General features: G+C 59.7%; 1 protein-coding gene across 7 annotated transcripts in view; it reads right to left on the bottom strand.

Moving 5' to 3' along the window:
• Positions 1-322: 322 nt before the first annotated feature.
• The window catches only part of TOM1L2 (target of myb1 like 2 membrane trafficking protein), a 146,674-nt gene continuing 131,754 nt past the window's right edge, over positions 323-15,242 (bottom strand). For 4 of the 7 annotated variants that reach the window (XM_080681700.1, XM_080681704.1, XM_080681705.1 and 1 more), the window contains 6 exons: positions 15,009-15,126; positions 14,127-14,202; positions 12,158-12,223; positions 6,457-6,516; positions 4,253-4,289; positions 323-3,516 (listed from right to left, as the gene is read on the bottom strand). In XM_080681700.1, the coding sequence (XP_080537826.1) occupies positions 3,368-3,516; positions 4,253-4,289; positions 6,457-6,516; positions 12,158-12,223; positions 14,127-14,202; positions 15,009-15,126 (506 nt within the window). In that variant the 3' untranslated portion in view covers positions 323-3,367. The remainder of the gene's footprint in view (positions 3,517-4,252; positions 4,290-6,456; positions 6,517-12,157; positions 12,224-14,126; positions 14,203-15,008; positions 15,127-15,242) is intronic. The other 3 variants (XM_080681703.1, XM_080681706.1, XM_080681701.1) reach the window with 2 other exon arrangements.

Below are 15,242 nucleotides of genomic sequence, written 5' to 3'. Positions count from 1 at the left end.
GGAAGGCATGAGGCCGGCCAGTTGGGGAGCTCAGCAGAGGGTGCTGTGTTGGCTCAGGCAGGCTCGCTCGAGTTGGTGCTCCTGGTAGGCATGAGTGCTCCCCAACATGGGATGGGCGACAGGGCCACCGCCGGCCCAAAGTGCTCAGGCAGCTTGTGCAGGCGGTTCCAGCCGCCACCACCCCATCCCAGACGGGGGCGGGGGGTGTCCAGCCAGAGGGGAGCTCTCAGGCTGCTCCACCCTCGTGCTCGGGCTGTGGCAGCCCTGCCTAGGACCAGGCGGGCAGGCCCTGCCATCCCGGGTCACAGCGACTCCACAGCGATCACAGGAACCACCTGTTTGTTTATTGGGATAGTTTACATGCAAGAACCCGCCTCCAGACCAGCTCTGCTGGGCAACGCTGGGCACTGACCCACACCAGGCTCCTGGGACGATGGACAACAAACACCACACACTCCTTTTCCCATAGTCCCCGCAATCCCGAGCCTCACACATGAACCGCGAACTGTAGGCGTCAATGTCCATGTCCATCTCTAGGAGAGCCCGGAGGCAGCAGCAGTGGGCTCCGGGGACCGCGGTGGTGCTACAGGGAAACAGGCATGGGCCTGGGAGAGGCGGGCAGCACAGGACATCTGCCGGCTGGCCCTGTCTGGGTGGACGGAGAGGAGCGAGTCCTGATGGGAGGTGGAGGCTCACGGTGGGTGGCTCAAGGCCGGGAAGAGCACGGACCCCTCCGTGGCGCTTTTCCCTAGGGGTCCGCAGCACCCTGGAACCTTCCGGAAGGCTGGGCTGGAGTGAGAAGCATTGTGTGTGGAGGTGAACTGGGGGTGTCAGCAGGAAGGAAGAGGAGGAGCAGGAGTGTGGGCCAAGCCCTGCCCCGGCCTCCCAGCCGGGGACCTGAGTGACAGCGCGCCCACCCCAGGCCCCGGGTGAGGAAGGGCAGGGCAGCGAGCCCAGGCAGGCCTCGGACAGGCAGCCTCTCACGGACACCGAGGCTGACGGGCGGGAGGCTGGCCCAGGCAGCTACAAGCCCTGTTACGAAGCTCTGACCCCGTCCCAGCATTCTGAAAGCTGGCATCTCTGCTTGGTGCGGGGACCGGGCCGGCCACGCTCTGGGCAAGGCCCTGGGTCACGCGGCACACGGGCCTGCCGCCCACTGCCCAGAAGCAGGCAGGAACGAGCGGCTAGTCTTCACATCTCAGCACAACGAACACAGAAAAGGCTCAACACCCCCAGGGAAATACTGTGACAAAATAAATATTTTAACCTGTAACCAGGTATAATTAGTGCTCACAAGGACTCCCAGGAGTAACTCAGTGTAACTGAGCACATACAGTGTCTGACCTCTGACCCGGTGGAGCTGGCGGCTGCAAGGGTCCCCTCCCCTCTCTGGGGGCCCCCTACCAGCCTCCTCCCAGGGCCCCCCTGCCCCAAGCAGGGGCCTGAGGGCTGTGGTCCCCAGGAAGGGGTCCAAAAGCTGCGGGGGCACAGGAGAGCTGAGCAGCCCCTCGAAGCGCCCGGCCTGTTCCGCTTCCTGTGCGGCCTCGAGTAAGACCACCCCAGCCTCGAGGTAGGCAGGCTGCCCTGGACATGCTGTGTGAGCGGGAGGGGTGGCTCCAGGCCGGGGCTGGTGACTGCTCTGCTGGGCCAGCGCCTTCCTGCCGCCCACAGGAGCCCACCACCTGCTGCCCGCTGAAGGGGGCGCTCTGGCCTCGGTGTGAGGGCTGCGCCTCCCAAGGCAGGTGCGTGCTTCCGCTCTCCTCGCAGCCCGAAGCCTCCTCTCCCTCAGCCTTAGCCCCAGGTTTTGTGGGGACTTCTGCATCTGCAAGACAGTAGGCTGGCTCTGCCCCGAGGACACGGGTGGTACTGTGGCTCCTGCAGGAATAGCCCTGAGGCCCCGGCTCTCAATCCTGCAGATTGTGCCCAGGGCCAGGACACAGCTGGGCTGCTGGGCACAACTGCCACCAGCCAGCGGACTTCCGGCATGTGGCCTCCAGGCTAGCCTTGGAGCTCTCCCTCAGGACAAGGAGAGGTGGTGCCACCGCCGGGTGCAGGGGTGAGGCATGGCCGTGCTGCCAGAGATGCAGCCTGGAAGCTGCAGCCAAGCTCCCAGTGCTTCCTGGGTGTCCTCTGAGGACTGGAGTGGGGCGTCCCCTGCTGGTCCTGCCAGAGGGCCCATGGAGGAGGCGGTAGCCGCCACACTGGGCATGGATTCTGAGGAGCACACCTTGCTTCTCACCAGGACAGTTCCTGTGATGTTCAGAGTGGCCCGGGCTGGTCCGAGCTGCAGCACTAGTCTCCACTGCAGCCCAGGTGGGAAAGGCTGCCACGCCCTGGGCTGGGGACACACAGTGGCCTGGCCATGCCTGACCCAAGCACCTGGGCAGTGCATGCTGGACACTGACCTGCACCCGGAGGCCACGGGGCGGTGCTGAGCTGCTGCGCCGCAGTTCCATGCTCAGCATGGGTCAGGCTCTGCGTGCCTCACCCAGGGCCAGGAGACGCCCAGCGAGAACTTAGCCCCAGGCTGTCAGCTGCTTGGTTGGCTGGGAGAGAATACAAATCCGTGGCCAGGGGTCTGGGGAGGGGGGTCAGGATGTCAGAACAGCCTGTGGAGAGGCTGGGGGCCGTGCCCAGGAGCAAAGCAGGGTCCTCCGTGCTGCTCTGGCCCTGCAGGCCTCGGGGTCTACAAGCCTGGCACAGCTGTCTGGAGTGGGGGCCTGGAGGCAGGGCAGAGGCTGCCAAGGCCAGGCCAAAGCCCCAAGCATGGCATGCTCACATGCCCACAAGCTAGCCCAAGCTAGCAGAGCGACACCACCCGTGCCACCCCCCAGATGGGCACTGTGTGAGGGAAGCTCACAGTGGGGCTGCAGCGGAGTGTAATTCCACAGAAGCTAACCAGGTGCCAGTGCCCACTGTCCAGCGGTCTGGGCTGCCCTCCCCACACCCCTGGCTCTCCCCAGGCCAGCAGAGTGTGGCCCGTGCGGGTGCCTTGGTCCAGGCTCGCTGCTGAATGATGAAAGCAACTGGAGGAGAGACAGCCCCAGTGTCTGCTCAGGAGCCAGTCCCAAGGGCACTGACTGGCCTGAGGTGGGGCCCTGCCACCTGGCCCTCCGGCAGGAAAGTGGTGGGGAACCTGTGGTGGGAGCGTGGGCGGGCAGTTAGGGGCCTCTGGCTGCAGCTGTCCCACCTCCCCAGAGAGGCTGTCCTGACTAGCGGGAGGCCTGGGAGCAAACACAATGGCATTTCCATGGAGACAGCAGTGCAGGACTGAGGACTGAGTGGGGCTGGGGACAGGAGGAGTGGCCGGTGCCTGGATGGGGGGAGACAGGTGACCTGCCATCTGGGAGCCAACCCACAGACCAGCTCACAGGGCGAAGAGGGCGTCCTCGGAGCGCGCGGGCTTCCTCCGGCTGGAGGGGTTGGCGGCTGGGCTGGGCGCCTCCGCTGGGGGCGAGGGCAGGTTGGGAACCATTTCAGCAGCTCTGGCCCTTTCTTCAAGGAATTTATCAAACTCTGCAAACAAAACCAGGGCAGGAGCCAGGATTGGTGGGGGCTCAAACAGCCATGCCTACCTGCACCACAGAGCCCACTCACTTGTGCCCCTGAGTCACTGCCAGGGAGGGAGCAGGAGTGACAGGAGCCCACAGCCAGAGCCAGGGGGCTGCGCTGTCTGGGAACCCAGCCTGGATTCCCCTGCAGGGGTGGGGGTGGGGTGACGGTGACAGTTCAGATTCCTCCCTCCCAGCTGCCGCTTTCCCACTCTCCAGACCAGCCCTGGAGGCAGGGCAGGGAGCTGGGGGTGGTGAGCCCCCCTGCAGGAGCAGGGGTCTAAGCCTGCAGAGGTCTGAGCAGGGGTCTGTGAAGGAGGGAGCAGCACAGGGAAAGGCTGATGGGCCCAAGGGGAGGTCCAGGAGGCAAGATGGAAGGGCAGAGGGAAGGGACGTGCTGGGAACTTCCCCACAGGACCCATGTCGCTGCCCCCAGGAGTGAGGCCATGGGGCACCAGGCCCGCATGCCCTGTGCTGCCTCTGAGCACGTGGGGTGGGCACCAGGTTGGCTGGGACGGCTGTGTGACCGTCCCCCATCAGCACGAGGTCTGGATGAAGAGGCAAGAAGCTCCAGTCCCAGAGGCCCAGCCTAGGCCAAGCACCAGAAAGTGCTCCAGAGTGAAGGCTCCAAGGTGGTGGGGTGCAGGCCCTGTGCACCCCGGCCCGAGGGGTAAGCTGCCAAGTGGCTGGCCAGGCCGTACCTTCGCTCGTGACGCCCTCCTCCAGGTCATCACCCTTCTGCGGGAGGAGCAGAGCACAGGTCAGCCCCAGCAGGCTTCGTCCCCCGCCTCGCCACTCCCCCGCCCCCCGTCCCACTGCCCCTGCTGTCCCAGCAATGCTTCCTACTTCCTGTTCCCAGGGTTCTGTGACAGTAAAGTACTGCTCATCTTCTTGGAGAAACAGAAACTTTGTTTTTAAAAAGCAAAAACATGAACCGCTTGAGTAGGTTTTAGGTTTTGACCCTCCAGGAGGGCCCAAAAGAAAAATCCAGAAAAGGTACAAGCTGGCTCTTGGGGCCGTGATGCGTGCAGGCCCAGGAAGGCCTCCGCCCCCAGGCACTGGGTCCCTCAGCAGCTCTCCACGCAGCTCAGGGCTCTGGGAAGTTGCTGTTCATGCCAACAGTGAGGCCACATGAGGCAGGGAAGTGGCAGAGCCATGAAGCCACGGCGCAGGGCCCGCCACCAGGCAGTGCTGGGCAAGGGAGCCCTGAGGCGCTGTGACCTCTTAACAGTGAGAGTGCATCAGACTTGGTTCTGTTTGGAGAACATGGTGGCCTACGCAGACAGTGCGGAGGACAGGAGAGCGGCAGGGAGTGGATGGCACGAGACGCTCCCTGGCTCTGCCGCTGCCCTGCCTGCAGTCCTGCTGGAGAGCCGCCCCTCCGCCCCTGGGTCCCCTTAGGAGCTGAGGACTTCTGGGAGAGAAGCTATTTCTTTTCTGGGCGTTCCCTGCGGGTAGACATGATGAGGCATTTTCTTCCTCCGAGGCAAGGCACCTGGGCGGCCACGAGTGTCTTTGGGACACCTGGCCTCCAGGGAGGTGGCCCGGCACATGGGAAGCCCTGTCTCAGGTCTCCATCCCCTGTGGGAGGGACCACACCAGTGGCCCACAGCCAGCAGCGACCTGTGCTGAAAGAACATCTACACTCCAAGACCAAGGCCCCGACGAGGGGGTCGCTAGGAGCAAGGGATGAGGTGTCTCCAGGTCTGGGAAAGGATCCAGCCAGCCCCAGCTCATGACTTTGGGCAGCCATGTCCCTGCCACAGTGCATTTTTGCATCAGTCTTCCGCCAACACCCTCCACCCGCCTCCTAGAGGCTGCGGAGAGGAAAAGTGCTCTGTAAGGAAGGGGGCGGGCGGGCCGAGGCCTCCTTCCTCAGGACCGGCTGCCACGGTCCTCATCGTCCTGCCCTGTCTCTGGGACAAAGACAATGGTCTCTGGGACAGGTGTTCTCTTGGATGCAAGATGCCAGAAGATACTAGAGAAGGGAGGCAACAGTGCATTTTCCTTTTTTTAAATCCTCACCTGAGGATCTGTTCTACTGATTTTAGAGAGAGGGGGAGGGGGAGAAAGAGGGGGGGAGAGAGAGAAAGAGAGAGAAACATCGATTGGTTGTCTCTCATATGCACACCCTCTGGGGATTGAAACCGCAACCTAGGCATGTGCTCTGACTGGGAATTGAACCCAACGCTTCGGTACACGGGAGGATGCTCCAACCAACTGAGCCCCACCGGCCAGGGTGACAGTGGATTTAAAATGGAAACAGCCCTGGCTTGTGTGCTCAGTGGTTAGAGCATTGCCCTGTGCACTGATTCCTGGTCAAGGGCACATACCTGGGTTGCAGGATCGATTGGCCCAGGATAGGGCTCATGTGGGAGGCGACTGATCAATGTGTCTCTCTCACATTGATGTTCTCTCTCTCTCTCTCCTCCCTCCCACTCTCCCTTTAAAAATCAATGGAATAAATATTCTCGGGTGAGGGTTAAAGAAACAACAACAAAAACAAACAAACAAACAAAAACAACACCCCATTCATCTGTGTGTATATGTCACAATGAAAAGAAATGAAAACCAAAAAATAAACCCTCAAAAACAGAAAACCCCACAAAAAACAAGCAGAAAATAAAAAAACAAAAGAACTCAAGCACACAAACCTGAATGAAAAGTATCTAGGGAGACAGCAGGGGTGTTTTGGAGCCAGCGAGGGCCAGCTCTGCCTGGGCCGGCGGCCTGCGCAGGCCACAGGAGCAGAGGGCACGCCAGCTGTGAGGATCTGGTGGCTGCAGGAGCCACAGCTGCCCCTCCTCCCTCCTCCTCCCCTGCCCCCCGGGGAGCAGCCCTGGGGGTTATCCCTGGGCCTGTCCTTGCCACACCCCACACTTGAAAGAGAAAAGTCCAGTCTCACCAGGTCCGTCCTGAGCCACACCTCAATGTCGTCCATGACAGAGGGCTGCACAACGGGGATCTATGGAGGCGGCAAGCAGTGGGCCAGCAGCCGCACAGCCAGGCGAGGGGAGACAGAACACCAAAGTAAATCATCAACACACCCCCAAATGAAACCAAACACACAGCAAAGAAAACCCATCAGCACAGCAGGCATGGGCAGCGAGGCAACCGTGCAATGGCAGGCGGGGAAGCAGTGAGGAGCAGGTCTAAGAGCAGGTGAGGGGGGGCGCAGTACGTGTCCTTGACATGGAGAACTCTTTGACTGTAGTGCCAGGCCTCACGCCTCACGTCACGGCCTCTTGGCCCAGCTCAAAGCACCCGCTAGTCTCAGGCGCACTGCCCTGCAGGCTGACTTTGAATTCATCGGCGATGACAACTGGAGGAGCACTGTCTGCTTGAGGAGCCACCATGGGCCCGATGCACTGGGAGACCAAGTGGCAGTCTGTCCAGAGCAGGGGCCCCGTGGTCAGGCAGCACTGCAGCCACCCCGGGCGCGGCCGCTCACTGCCACTATGTGGCACATCTTAGTGGGAGGGAGCCCAGGGGCCGGGCGGCCTGTAGAAGGCAGGCACCTTTCACCACCAACAGAACAAGAGCAGAGGCTTTGAGGACCAAAGGGCCTGTGGGCTTGAGTCCCCTTTGTGTTTTTAGAGACCACGTAGGCCTGAATGCAGAGCTTCCCTCGGCCCCACCCTTCCTCTAGCTTCCTATGGCTGGCCGCGCTGCCGCAGTCAGAGATGTTCACTGAGATCTGGGGAGTGGTGGCGGGGGGAACCCGGGCCCCAAGCAAACGGACGCACCTCCTGGGTGCCTGTGCAGTGTCCACTCAGGGCCACCAGCCCAAGGCCTTGGGGGGCTGGGTTCTGAAAAGCACACTTGGCGATGACGATTTAAGTGGCTGTCAGCTATAACATTGTCAGTAAAGGTAGCCTTGCCCCTCTAGAGGTTGCGGTAAGGAAACGTGGGCGCTCAGCCTAGACTTCAGAGTTCATGGACCCACCTTCCCCACTAGTACCTCCCAGCGGCTCGCTCACAAGCCTACTTCTAGGAAAACTGCAGCACTGATCCACAGCTGGCTTCACCCCAATGCCACAATCTAGGCTGAGATAAAGAAAATAAGCAGTCAGAGGGCTGTCTCAGCACTTGCCGAATCTACACAATGACATGAACACAGCTAAGGAGAACAAAGACCCTATCGTCAACCCTGCTCCGATGTGACAAGCCACTCCAAGGACAGAAGCCCGCCACCGGCGGTCGGGGCAGTGCGTGAGGGTGCTGAAGCCGCGCATGGAGCTGGGGTCTGACTTGGCCACGTCCTGCACACACTCCTCAGCGAGCGGAGAGACCCTTGCTCTGCTGAACCACAGGCCCAGCATGGGCAGTGCATGCACACTTTCATAAAGGCTCAAGCCAACCTTGATCAGATGAGTAAGACTCGCCATTTTCATTGTATTTCGTTGACTTACTAAGGACTTAAGAATGTTGGAATGAAAAAATATCAAGTTCAAATCACCCTGAAATGACTCCTAGGGACAAAGGACATGTCCCTCAAGGGCCCTGTGTCCAAGGCCCCAGGGGCCACACTGCAGGCACCCTCGCCCCCCAAAGCACAGGCATGAGCTGTGAGCCTGCAGCTTGCGGAGGGCTCCGCCCTGATGCATTTCCATGACAAAGCGACTTCTATCATCTTGGTGCTCCTCCATTGGAAGGCCAGGCCCCTGGGAAGATGCACCACCAGGTGCCCAGGACTAACACTTGAAAAGTCAGCCGCTTCTTCGCAAGGAACCCCGGGCACAGCTGCGGGGGTGAGGCTGGCTCCACAGACACGCTTTCCAACGTGGCACAGAAGCCCGAAAAGCCACTGAGGCGATCGGGGCCTTAAATCTTTAGATTGTGCTTATAATTTTATAGTCGTTACTGTTCAAAGCAAGCCCCTGGAGCTGGTCATCACGCTCTAGGTTTTCTTCTTTGAGGATAGACCCCGAGAATTAGCATGCTCAGAAAACACTGACATGAGACGCGCACCCCTGAAAGCCCTTGAGGCTGGGTCCTGGGAACACTCCTGCCCTCTCCCGAAGCCTCCATTGCACGGTGTGCTATGGAGAGGTGGCCTCCAGGCAAGGCCCCAGGCTGAGGTGCCCTGGGCACGGGGGGGGGGGGGGGGGGCGGCCCTGCTCACTGCTGCAGACCCTCCACTTCCCTAAGGAGCCTGCGCTTGCATGGAGAGGCCAAGGCCTGGAAGTTCTAGCCTCAGTTTCCTCCTCTGTGAAACAGGCTGAGCTCACGATTCCAAACCCTGAACTTCCAGGTTGGTGTGTTGGTTTTTGAATTCCAAAGCCCAGGGACGGCCTCTGAGGAGCCTGTCCAGAAGCCACGCAGCTGCAGCCTTCAGAGGTACCGGCGGGACCCCGGACCAGAGGTGCCTCCTTACCCGACTGGAATCATTCTGACGGCGGCGCCAAGTCTCTGGAGAAGGCACGTGCTGGCCCGACCGGAGGCGCCAGGGAAGAGAATCTCCAGGTGAAGGCCAGTGTGGACGCCCAGCAGCTCTGGGGTCACTGGGAGGAAACCTCCTGGGGAGGTGCTAGGAGGTTCCCACGAGGACCCACAGGAGGCTCACCAACTTGCATGGCCTCCGAGACTGAGCAGATCGCTCCTGCCTGTCCTGAGCAGGAGTCAGGGTTGAAGTCATCACTACAGATGCATAAATCGATCTTCTCAATAAACTATCAGTTGTGAAAGAAAGAAAGAAACCCAGGGACACCAGAAATGACTGGCGTCGGCTCCTCACTATGAAGGCACTTGGCCTCCAGGCACGACTCACTGTGGCACTGGGGTGGGGCCAGCAGCCCCACTCATCTAAAAGCAGGGGTTCACTTGCTCTGGTTGGCCAAAACACCTTAAATCAGCGCCTTGAGTATCACACAGTGACTTCCCTTCTAATACCGTGGGTGCTGCCTCCAACAAAGCCTGTGCCTGCTCTACACCAGGGCCTGGAGCTCAGGGAGGACGCAGAGCTCCGCCCAGGCTGATGGAAGGACGGGAGAGGCCAGGGCTGGCCCAGCTTATCCATGGGACTGGGGCTCTGTCCTGCTGTGGTTTAGCATCTTCTTGGTGAATTATCCAGTCAAAGGCTGGTCCAAGGGGTTGGAAGAAGTGTGAGTCGGAGGAGGGAGACAGAAAGGGGAAAAGAGACATGAAGAGAGAAAGATAAAAGCAGCTACCTGGCCAAAACCGGTTTGGCTCAGTGGATAGAACGTCAGCCTGCGGACTGAAAGGTCCCAGGTTCGATTCCGGTCAAGGGCATGTAACTTGGTTGCGGGCACATCCCCAGTAGGAGGTGTGCAAGAGGCAACTGATCGATGTTTCTCTCTCATCGATGTTTCTGACTATCTATCCCTCTTCCTTCCTCTCTGTAAAAAATCAATAAAATATATTTAAAAAAAAAAAAAGCAGCTACCTGGGCAGCACCATCCAATAAAGACCAGGGCTAGAGCTAACACTGCCGAGGACAGGTGGCCAGGCTGGCTTGGCAGAGGCAATGGCCTATCCTCAGAATCCAACACAAACTGGCAGGCAGGTGCCAGTGGCAGATCCTGGCCGCAGAGGTGGTGAGCGGTCTGCTGTCAGCAGGCCCTCACCTGGCTGCAGGCAGGCAGCTCTGCTGAGGGAGCAGTGGGTGGCCTGTCCACAGGGAAGAGGCTGTCCTGGGCTCAGTGCTTTTTGGGACGTCAGGCTTACTGTACCCGGGGTCCTCCGGGTCTGAGTAGGGAGCCCCCACTCCCACCCCCACCCCCACCCCAAACCTAGGCTTTGGCAGCAGCAGACCTTTCTACTAACCTACTTCTGTTCTTGTGACAGACTCATTCACATCCAGAGAGCTGCTGGCTGCCCAGCGTGCGGGGGACTCCTTCCAGGTCACAGGCTGGGGGGACAGCACGCTGGTCCGTGCATTCTCAGGGTTTTCTTCAACTGCTGATGAGCCTGGGGTTGCTGACTTTGGTGCTGAAGTCCCAGGAGCCAGGGTCTGTCCCCCACGGCCCCAGCCCACAGGGGAGCAACTGTCTGACTTCCCATGCAACAGGCACAATTCTGTAGCTCAGCTGTGCTATTTGCAGAGAAGTGAGACCTCCTTCCGACGGGCTCCCCCACACCCCACGTGAGGAGTGGCCTATGAGCCTGTGGTCGCACTCAGCAGTACAAAAAGCTTCCAAGTAAAGAATCTGTACCTGGGAGGTGTGGACAGACTCGGGGCGCTATACGATGGGAAATAAGGTGAAGCAGTTAATGTGCGTCGTTTAAGAGGAAAAACACTGCAGTCAGGCAGGTGAGATCAGGTTAGCTGTTAGCAGGGCTTGCTTCTGGGAGCCGGAGACTGGAGCTCCGGGAGGAGACAGGGCAGCTGCGACGGCCCATGTGGCAGAGGCAGGCACCACCACCAGCTGCCAAGGCCACGCTCAGAGTAATTTTTGTGGGCAGTGTCCTTTTTCTTGCAGGGTTAAAAGGCACAAGGACACATGCCTGGATCCTTCCAATTTGGACAATGGAGTGGACATGGTCTGCAGGGGTCCTGCTCTATAGCCACCCACACGTGGGCCAGAGCCCCAGCCTGCCCCTGAAGAAGCAAATGAGGGGCACAGGCAGCCCCTCTCTAAGATCGGCTGTGAGGTCTGCAGAAACAGAGCGAGGAGCGGGTTTGCTGCACGGCAGGTGGAGGGCGGGGCCCCACCTGAGCATGGCGTGCAGGATCGCCTGCTCCAGCCAGGTGGCAGACAGACACCCTCGCATGCTGCCCTGCGAACACCGCCCCCCTGGCCACAGCCTGGCAAAGTCCCAGGTCAGTTACAGTCTTCCCTGTGTGCACCCGGTGCCGCACCTCCAGCTGCAGGGAGCGGTCCAGGATCCCCTGCCTGCCTCGCCTTGCCCTCTCGCACCCTCCCTGCTCGGCATGCAGGTGCAGATCTTGTTGAGGGCTGTGGCTTCCCAAGGTGAATGGTCACTCCCAGCAGGGCAAGCAGCCGGACGAGGTCACCTTCTCCATGCACCAGGGGCAGGGCCACCCGGTCAGGAGAGGGAAGAGAGACCCACCTGACCAGGTGAGGCACGAGAGCCCCGCCCAGGTCCTGTGCAGAAAGGCTTTACTTCCTGAGAACCAACTGCATGTGTGATGCTAAACTCGGCCGGCTTTGCTTCTTTTGTCCTGCTTGATGTGTGTCTGTCAGAGGTCGCAGAGCCTCTGGGGGCTCAGTGGGCACAACCCCTGACCCTACGGAGTACAGCAGAGCCAGCGCCTAGCGCTGCCCTCACAGGCTGGGGCTTTACCAGCTGGTCAGAGGCTTGGAGTCTGTTCTCTTAGAAGCAAAAGCCACAGTGACCACTCACCCTGGAGAGGGAATACCGCTGAGCGCCCCAGAGACAGTAAAAGGAAGGAAGGGCCCTCCCCTCCTGGAGACGCTCCAGACCCCAAAGGCCCGGGCCTGGACCTCAGCAGAAACCAGAGGCTGGGTCTGTGGCTTAAGGAGACTGTACAGACAGGAGATACTTTGGCACCCAGCCGGAAGGGGAGAGTGGCCTGTGCTGTCTGACTCACAGGGCTCAGCGGGGACACAGGTAAGCGCTGGGGGACATGGTACTCTGCTCAGCTAGTGGCCGCCGCTCACCATTCCTTGGGTCATGAGCCAGCTGTCTATTGGCTCCAGGTCAGCGTCCCCACCTTTAACTTTCTCCTGGACGGAGGACAGGAAAGTCCCAGAAAGAAAAGTCACAGCGAGACCCATTATCAAGAAGCAACAGCACATCCCACAGGACAGAGGCTGCTCGGAGTGATCACGTGTCATGTCAGGCCCTGACCCAGGTGCCTCCCCACCACGCCCCCTACCTACCTGTGAAGAGGTTAGTAAGCAAGCCCTCCCAGGACAGCGCCCTGTGCGGCCTTTCCCGGGCACCGGGCGGCCTCCATGAGCCACAGACCGCCTGGGGCTTCTGCTCCCAGGGAGGGCTCCCAGGCAGCAAGGGGCAGCTTACCAAAGCAGCAGCCTTTACAAATCATTCCTACTTTTTTCTAACTCATTTTTGCTTTTCCTTCCCTTTTTCCTCCTTCTTAGTTACCTGTGTGTTCATTTTCCAAACACTTAAACTCTAAATTTGGGTATGTTACCTTTTTTAAATGATAAAAGTAAGAACTGATTTGGTTGCACTGTGGAGGCGTGGCTATACATCTTCCCCTCCCTACTGTATTCTTCATTTCTCCTTTGACCCAGTTTTCCTTTCCAGGCCAGTGTGGGTTAGTGTATGAACATGACCTGAAGCCCTGGCCTGCAGATGCATGCGAGCCAGTGTGTGAGGACACAGATACAAAGACACACACACAGAGGCATGAAAACACACAAACACACAGAGACACACACACACATAGGTATGCAAACACACAGACACACACAGATATACAGATACACAGAGATAAACATAGACACACACAGAGATAGACACAAACACAGACACACACACACACACACACACACACACACACACACACACAAAATACATGCAGAGCTAACAGGAACCCTGCTCCCCGCATCGCCCACTGAGCAGTCAGCATAAAGAGAGAGCAGCGTGCCACCACTACGTGAAGACATGTTGGACTCAGCAAGGCCTTTGAAAGCCGAGGCTGGCCAAGCCACACTACCAGGGAAGCCCCACGCACACTTGTGGGCGGGAAGCTTCACTGCCCAGTCCCAAGATCTGCACTTTGGGACTTCACGGGGGTCCCAAAGTTAAGACGCCAGGTGAAGGGTGCGAAGCTGGCCACGTCCTAAGCTCAGACCCAGGTATGGGCATTGATAATGATGAAGGTGTGGTAGGGTACAGGTTGGCATGGACAGGGCAGCCCTGGAGACAGAGTGGGAAGCAAACCAGGTCAGCCTGGTTGAGGGACGGGGCTGCAGGCCAGGCCAGGGAGGGCTGGGAGAAGGGGCACCCTCACGTGGCAGGGCCTCAGCCCAGTTCCTAAACGCCCTCCTGGAGCCAGGAGGGAGGACATTCTAAATAATGGGTAAACGGAGCCGTGACTGCTGCACACATTCTGGGAGTCTGGCCTCAGGTGTGGGTACCATTGCCCACCCTTCTGTGGAAAGGCAGGGGACTGATACGGAGGCAGCTGGGCTGGCTCTTCTGTGCCTCCTGGTGGCCAGTGCAGAGGGACGCAGTTGGCCAACTAGGAGGAAGGAGGAGGCCCTTCCCCAAGGCGAGGTGCAGGAGGCCCAACGCTGGCATTTGGGAAGCAACTCCCATGAGGGGGACAGAGTGGCAATGGGCACGGCCTTTCCTAGCCCAGCTGGGGGACCTCGGAAGGAGGCCCAGCCTGCCCCTTCCCTGCCCCTGCAAACAAACATTCACCCACACACCACTTAGGCAGAGGGAACAATTTCACGAGAAACATGAAGACACAACTCCTTTCCCCTGCGATGATCTGAGACTTACAGAAACCAGGGTGCATTGGGGCCAGATGAGCACCATCCTCCACTTCTGCCTTATCTCTGGTCCTTCCCGCCCTCCACCAAGCCAGCGTCTGCTTCATCACCTCGCCAGCTTTACCAAACTGTCCAGGCAGAAAAGCAGGGCTAGACCTACCACTTCGGAGATCTGTTTCCGACTGTCTAGGGCAGAAGTGAGTCCTCCGGAAGCCTGGGGGTCCTCATAGGTTACCCTGGAAACGAAGCAGCACAAGCAGAGTCAGTGCCCCAGGGTCACAGGGGTGGGGGTGGACTGCAGTCCCTTCCTACCCATGGCACCTTCCTCACAGGCACTTAGAAGAACGTTCCTGCAGCCTTGGCATGGGCAGAGGCTAGGGCTCAGCTGTTGGTCTGCCTGCCCGAGGCTGGGAGGTGTTGCCTTCCAGCACTAGCTCGGCCGCCCCTCCCCTGGACTTGGCACTGCTCCATCACCCTCTGGAGTAACAGCACGGGGCACCTCTAAACCTCTAAGGCACGAGGACAGGGTGTGGGAAGCACCCGAGGCTGTGGAGGGAGTCCCAGCAGCAGCTCAGTGCACCCGCGAGCGGGGCCTGGGCTGGCTGTCCTTGGGCCTCCCTATGACACAGGGGATTGTCTATTTTGGAATAAACTCCCCCAATTCCCTCTGGCTCCTCCTGGCCAGAGCTGCTACCAGGGAAGCCCCACGCACACTCGTGGGCGGGAAGCTTCACTGCCCAGAGGCCTCCTGCTGCTGCCCTCCTGGCTGCCTCCCCTACAGCCCAGGCAGCAGCCGCACCAGAAGCAGAGCAGCAGGGCTCTCTCGGACTGACGGGGCCTCCAACTACAGCCGCCCAGGCCAGTGGGGCTGGCGCTCACTCATTCAACATCTGTGTCTACTGCCAAGTCCTCTCAGCCATATTTCAAAGCTCCTGGCCATCCTGGATGGTAAATAAAAGGCCTCTTTGTGTTGGCCCGTGACCAGGCCTGAATCAATCTCCCCAAATAGCTTCCAGGAGCCACTGGAATGATCCCCACATACGCCTTGTGCTGCTCGGCTGAGGAGCTCCCTGTGGTCTGGGCGCACGTGCCAGCGCTGTCCGGAGGGGCGCACTGCTGGAGTGCACTCAGGGTGCCGCTGACGCTCTCTGCCCCCACGTCTGCGGCAACAGGAGAAATGAGGGAGATGAGAACAAAATGGGTCATGGACTTCACGGGGGTCCCAAAGTTAAGATGCCAGTTGAGCAGGTGAAAGTTCTGGGGGGAGGGCAGGGGG

The sequence above is a fragment of the Plecotus auritus genome (genome assembly GCF_963455305.1).
Source record: "Plecotus auritus genome assembly, chromosome: 7".
In the NCBI taxonomy this organism is placed as follows: Eukaryota; Metazoa; Chordata; class Mammalia; order Chiroptera; family Vespertilionidae; genus Plecotus; species Plecotus auritus.
Note: the sequence above shows the minus strand (reverse complement) of the source record. Positions and strands in the feature narration are given on the sequence as shown.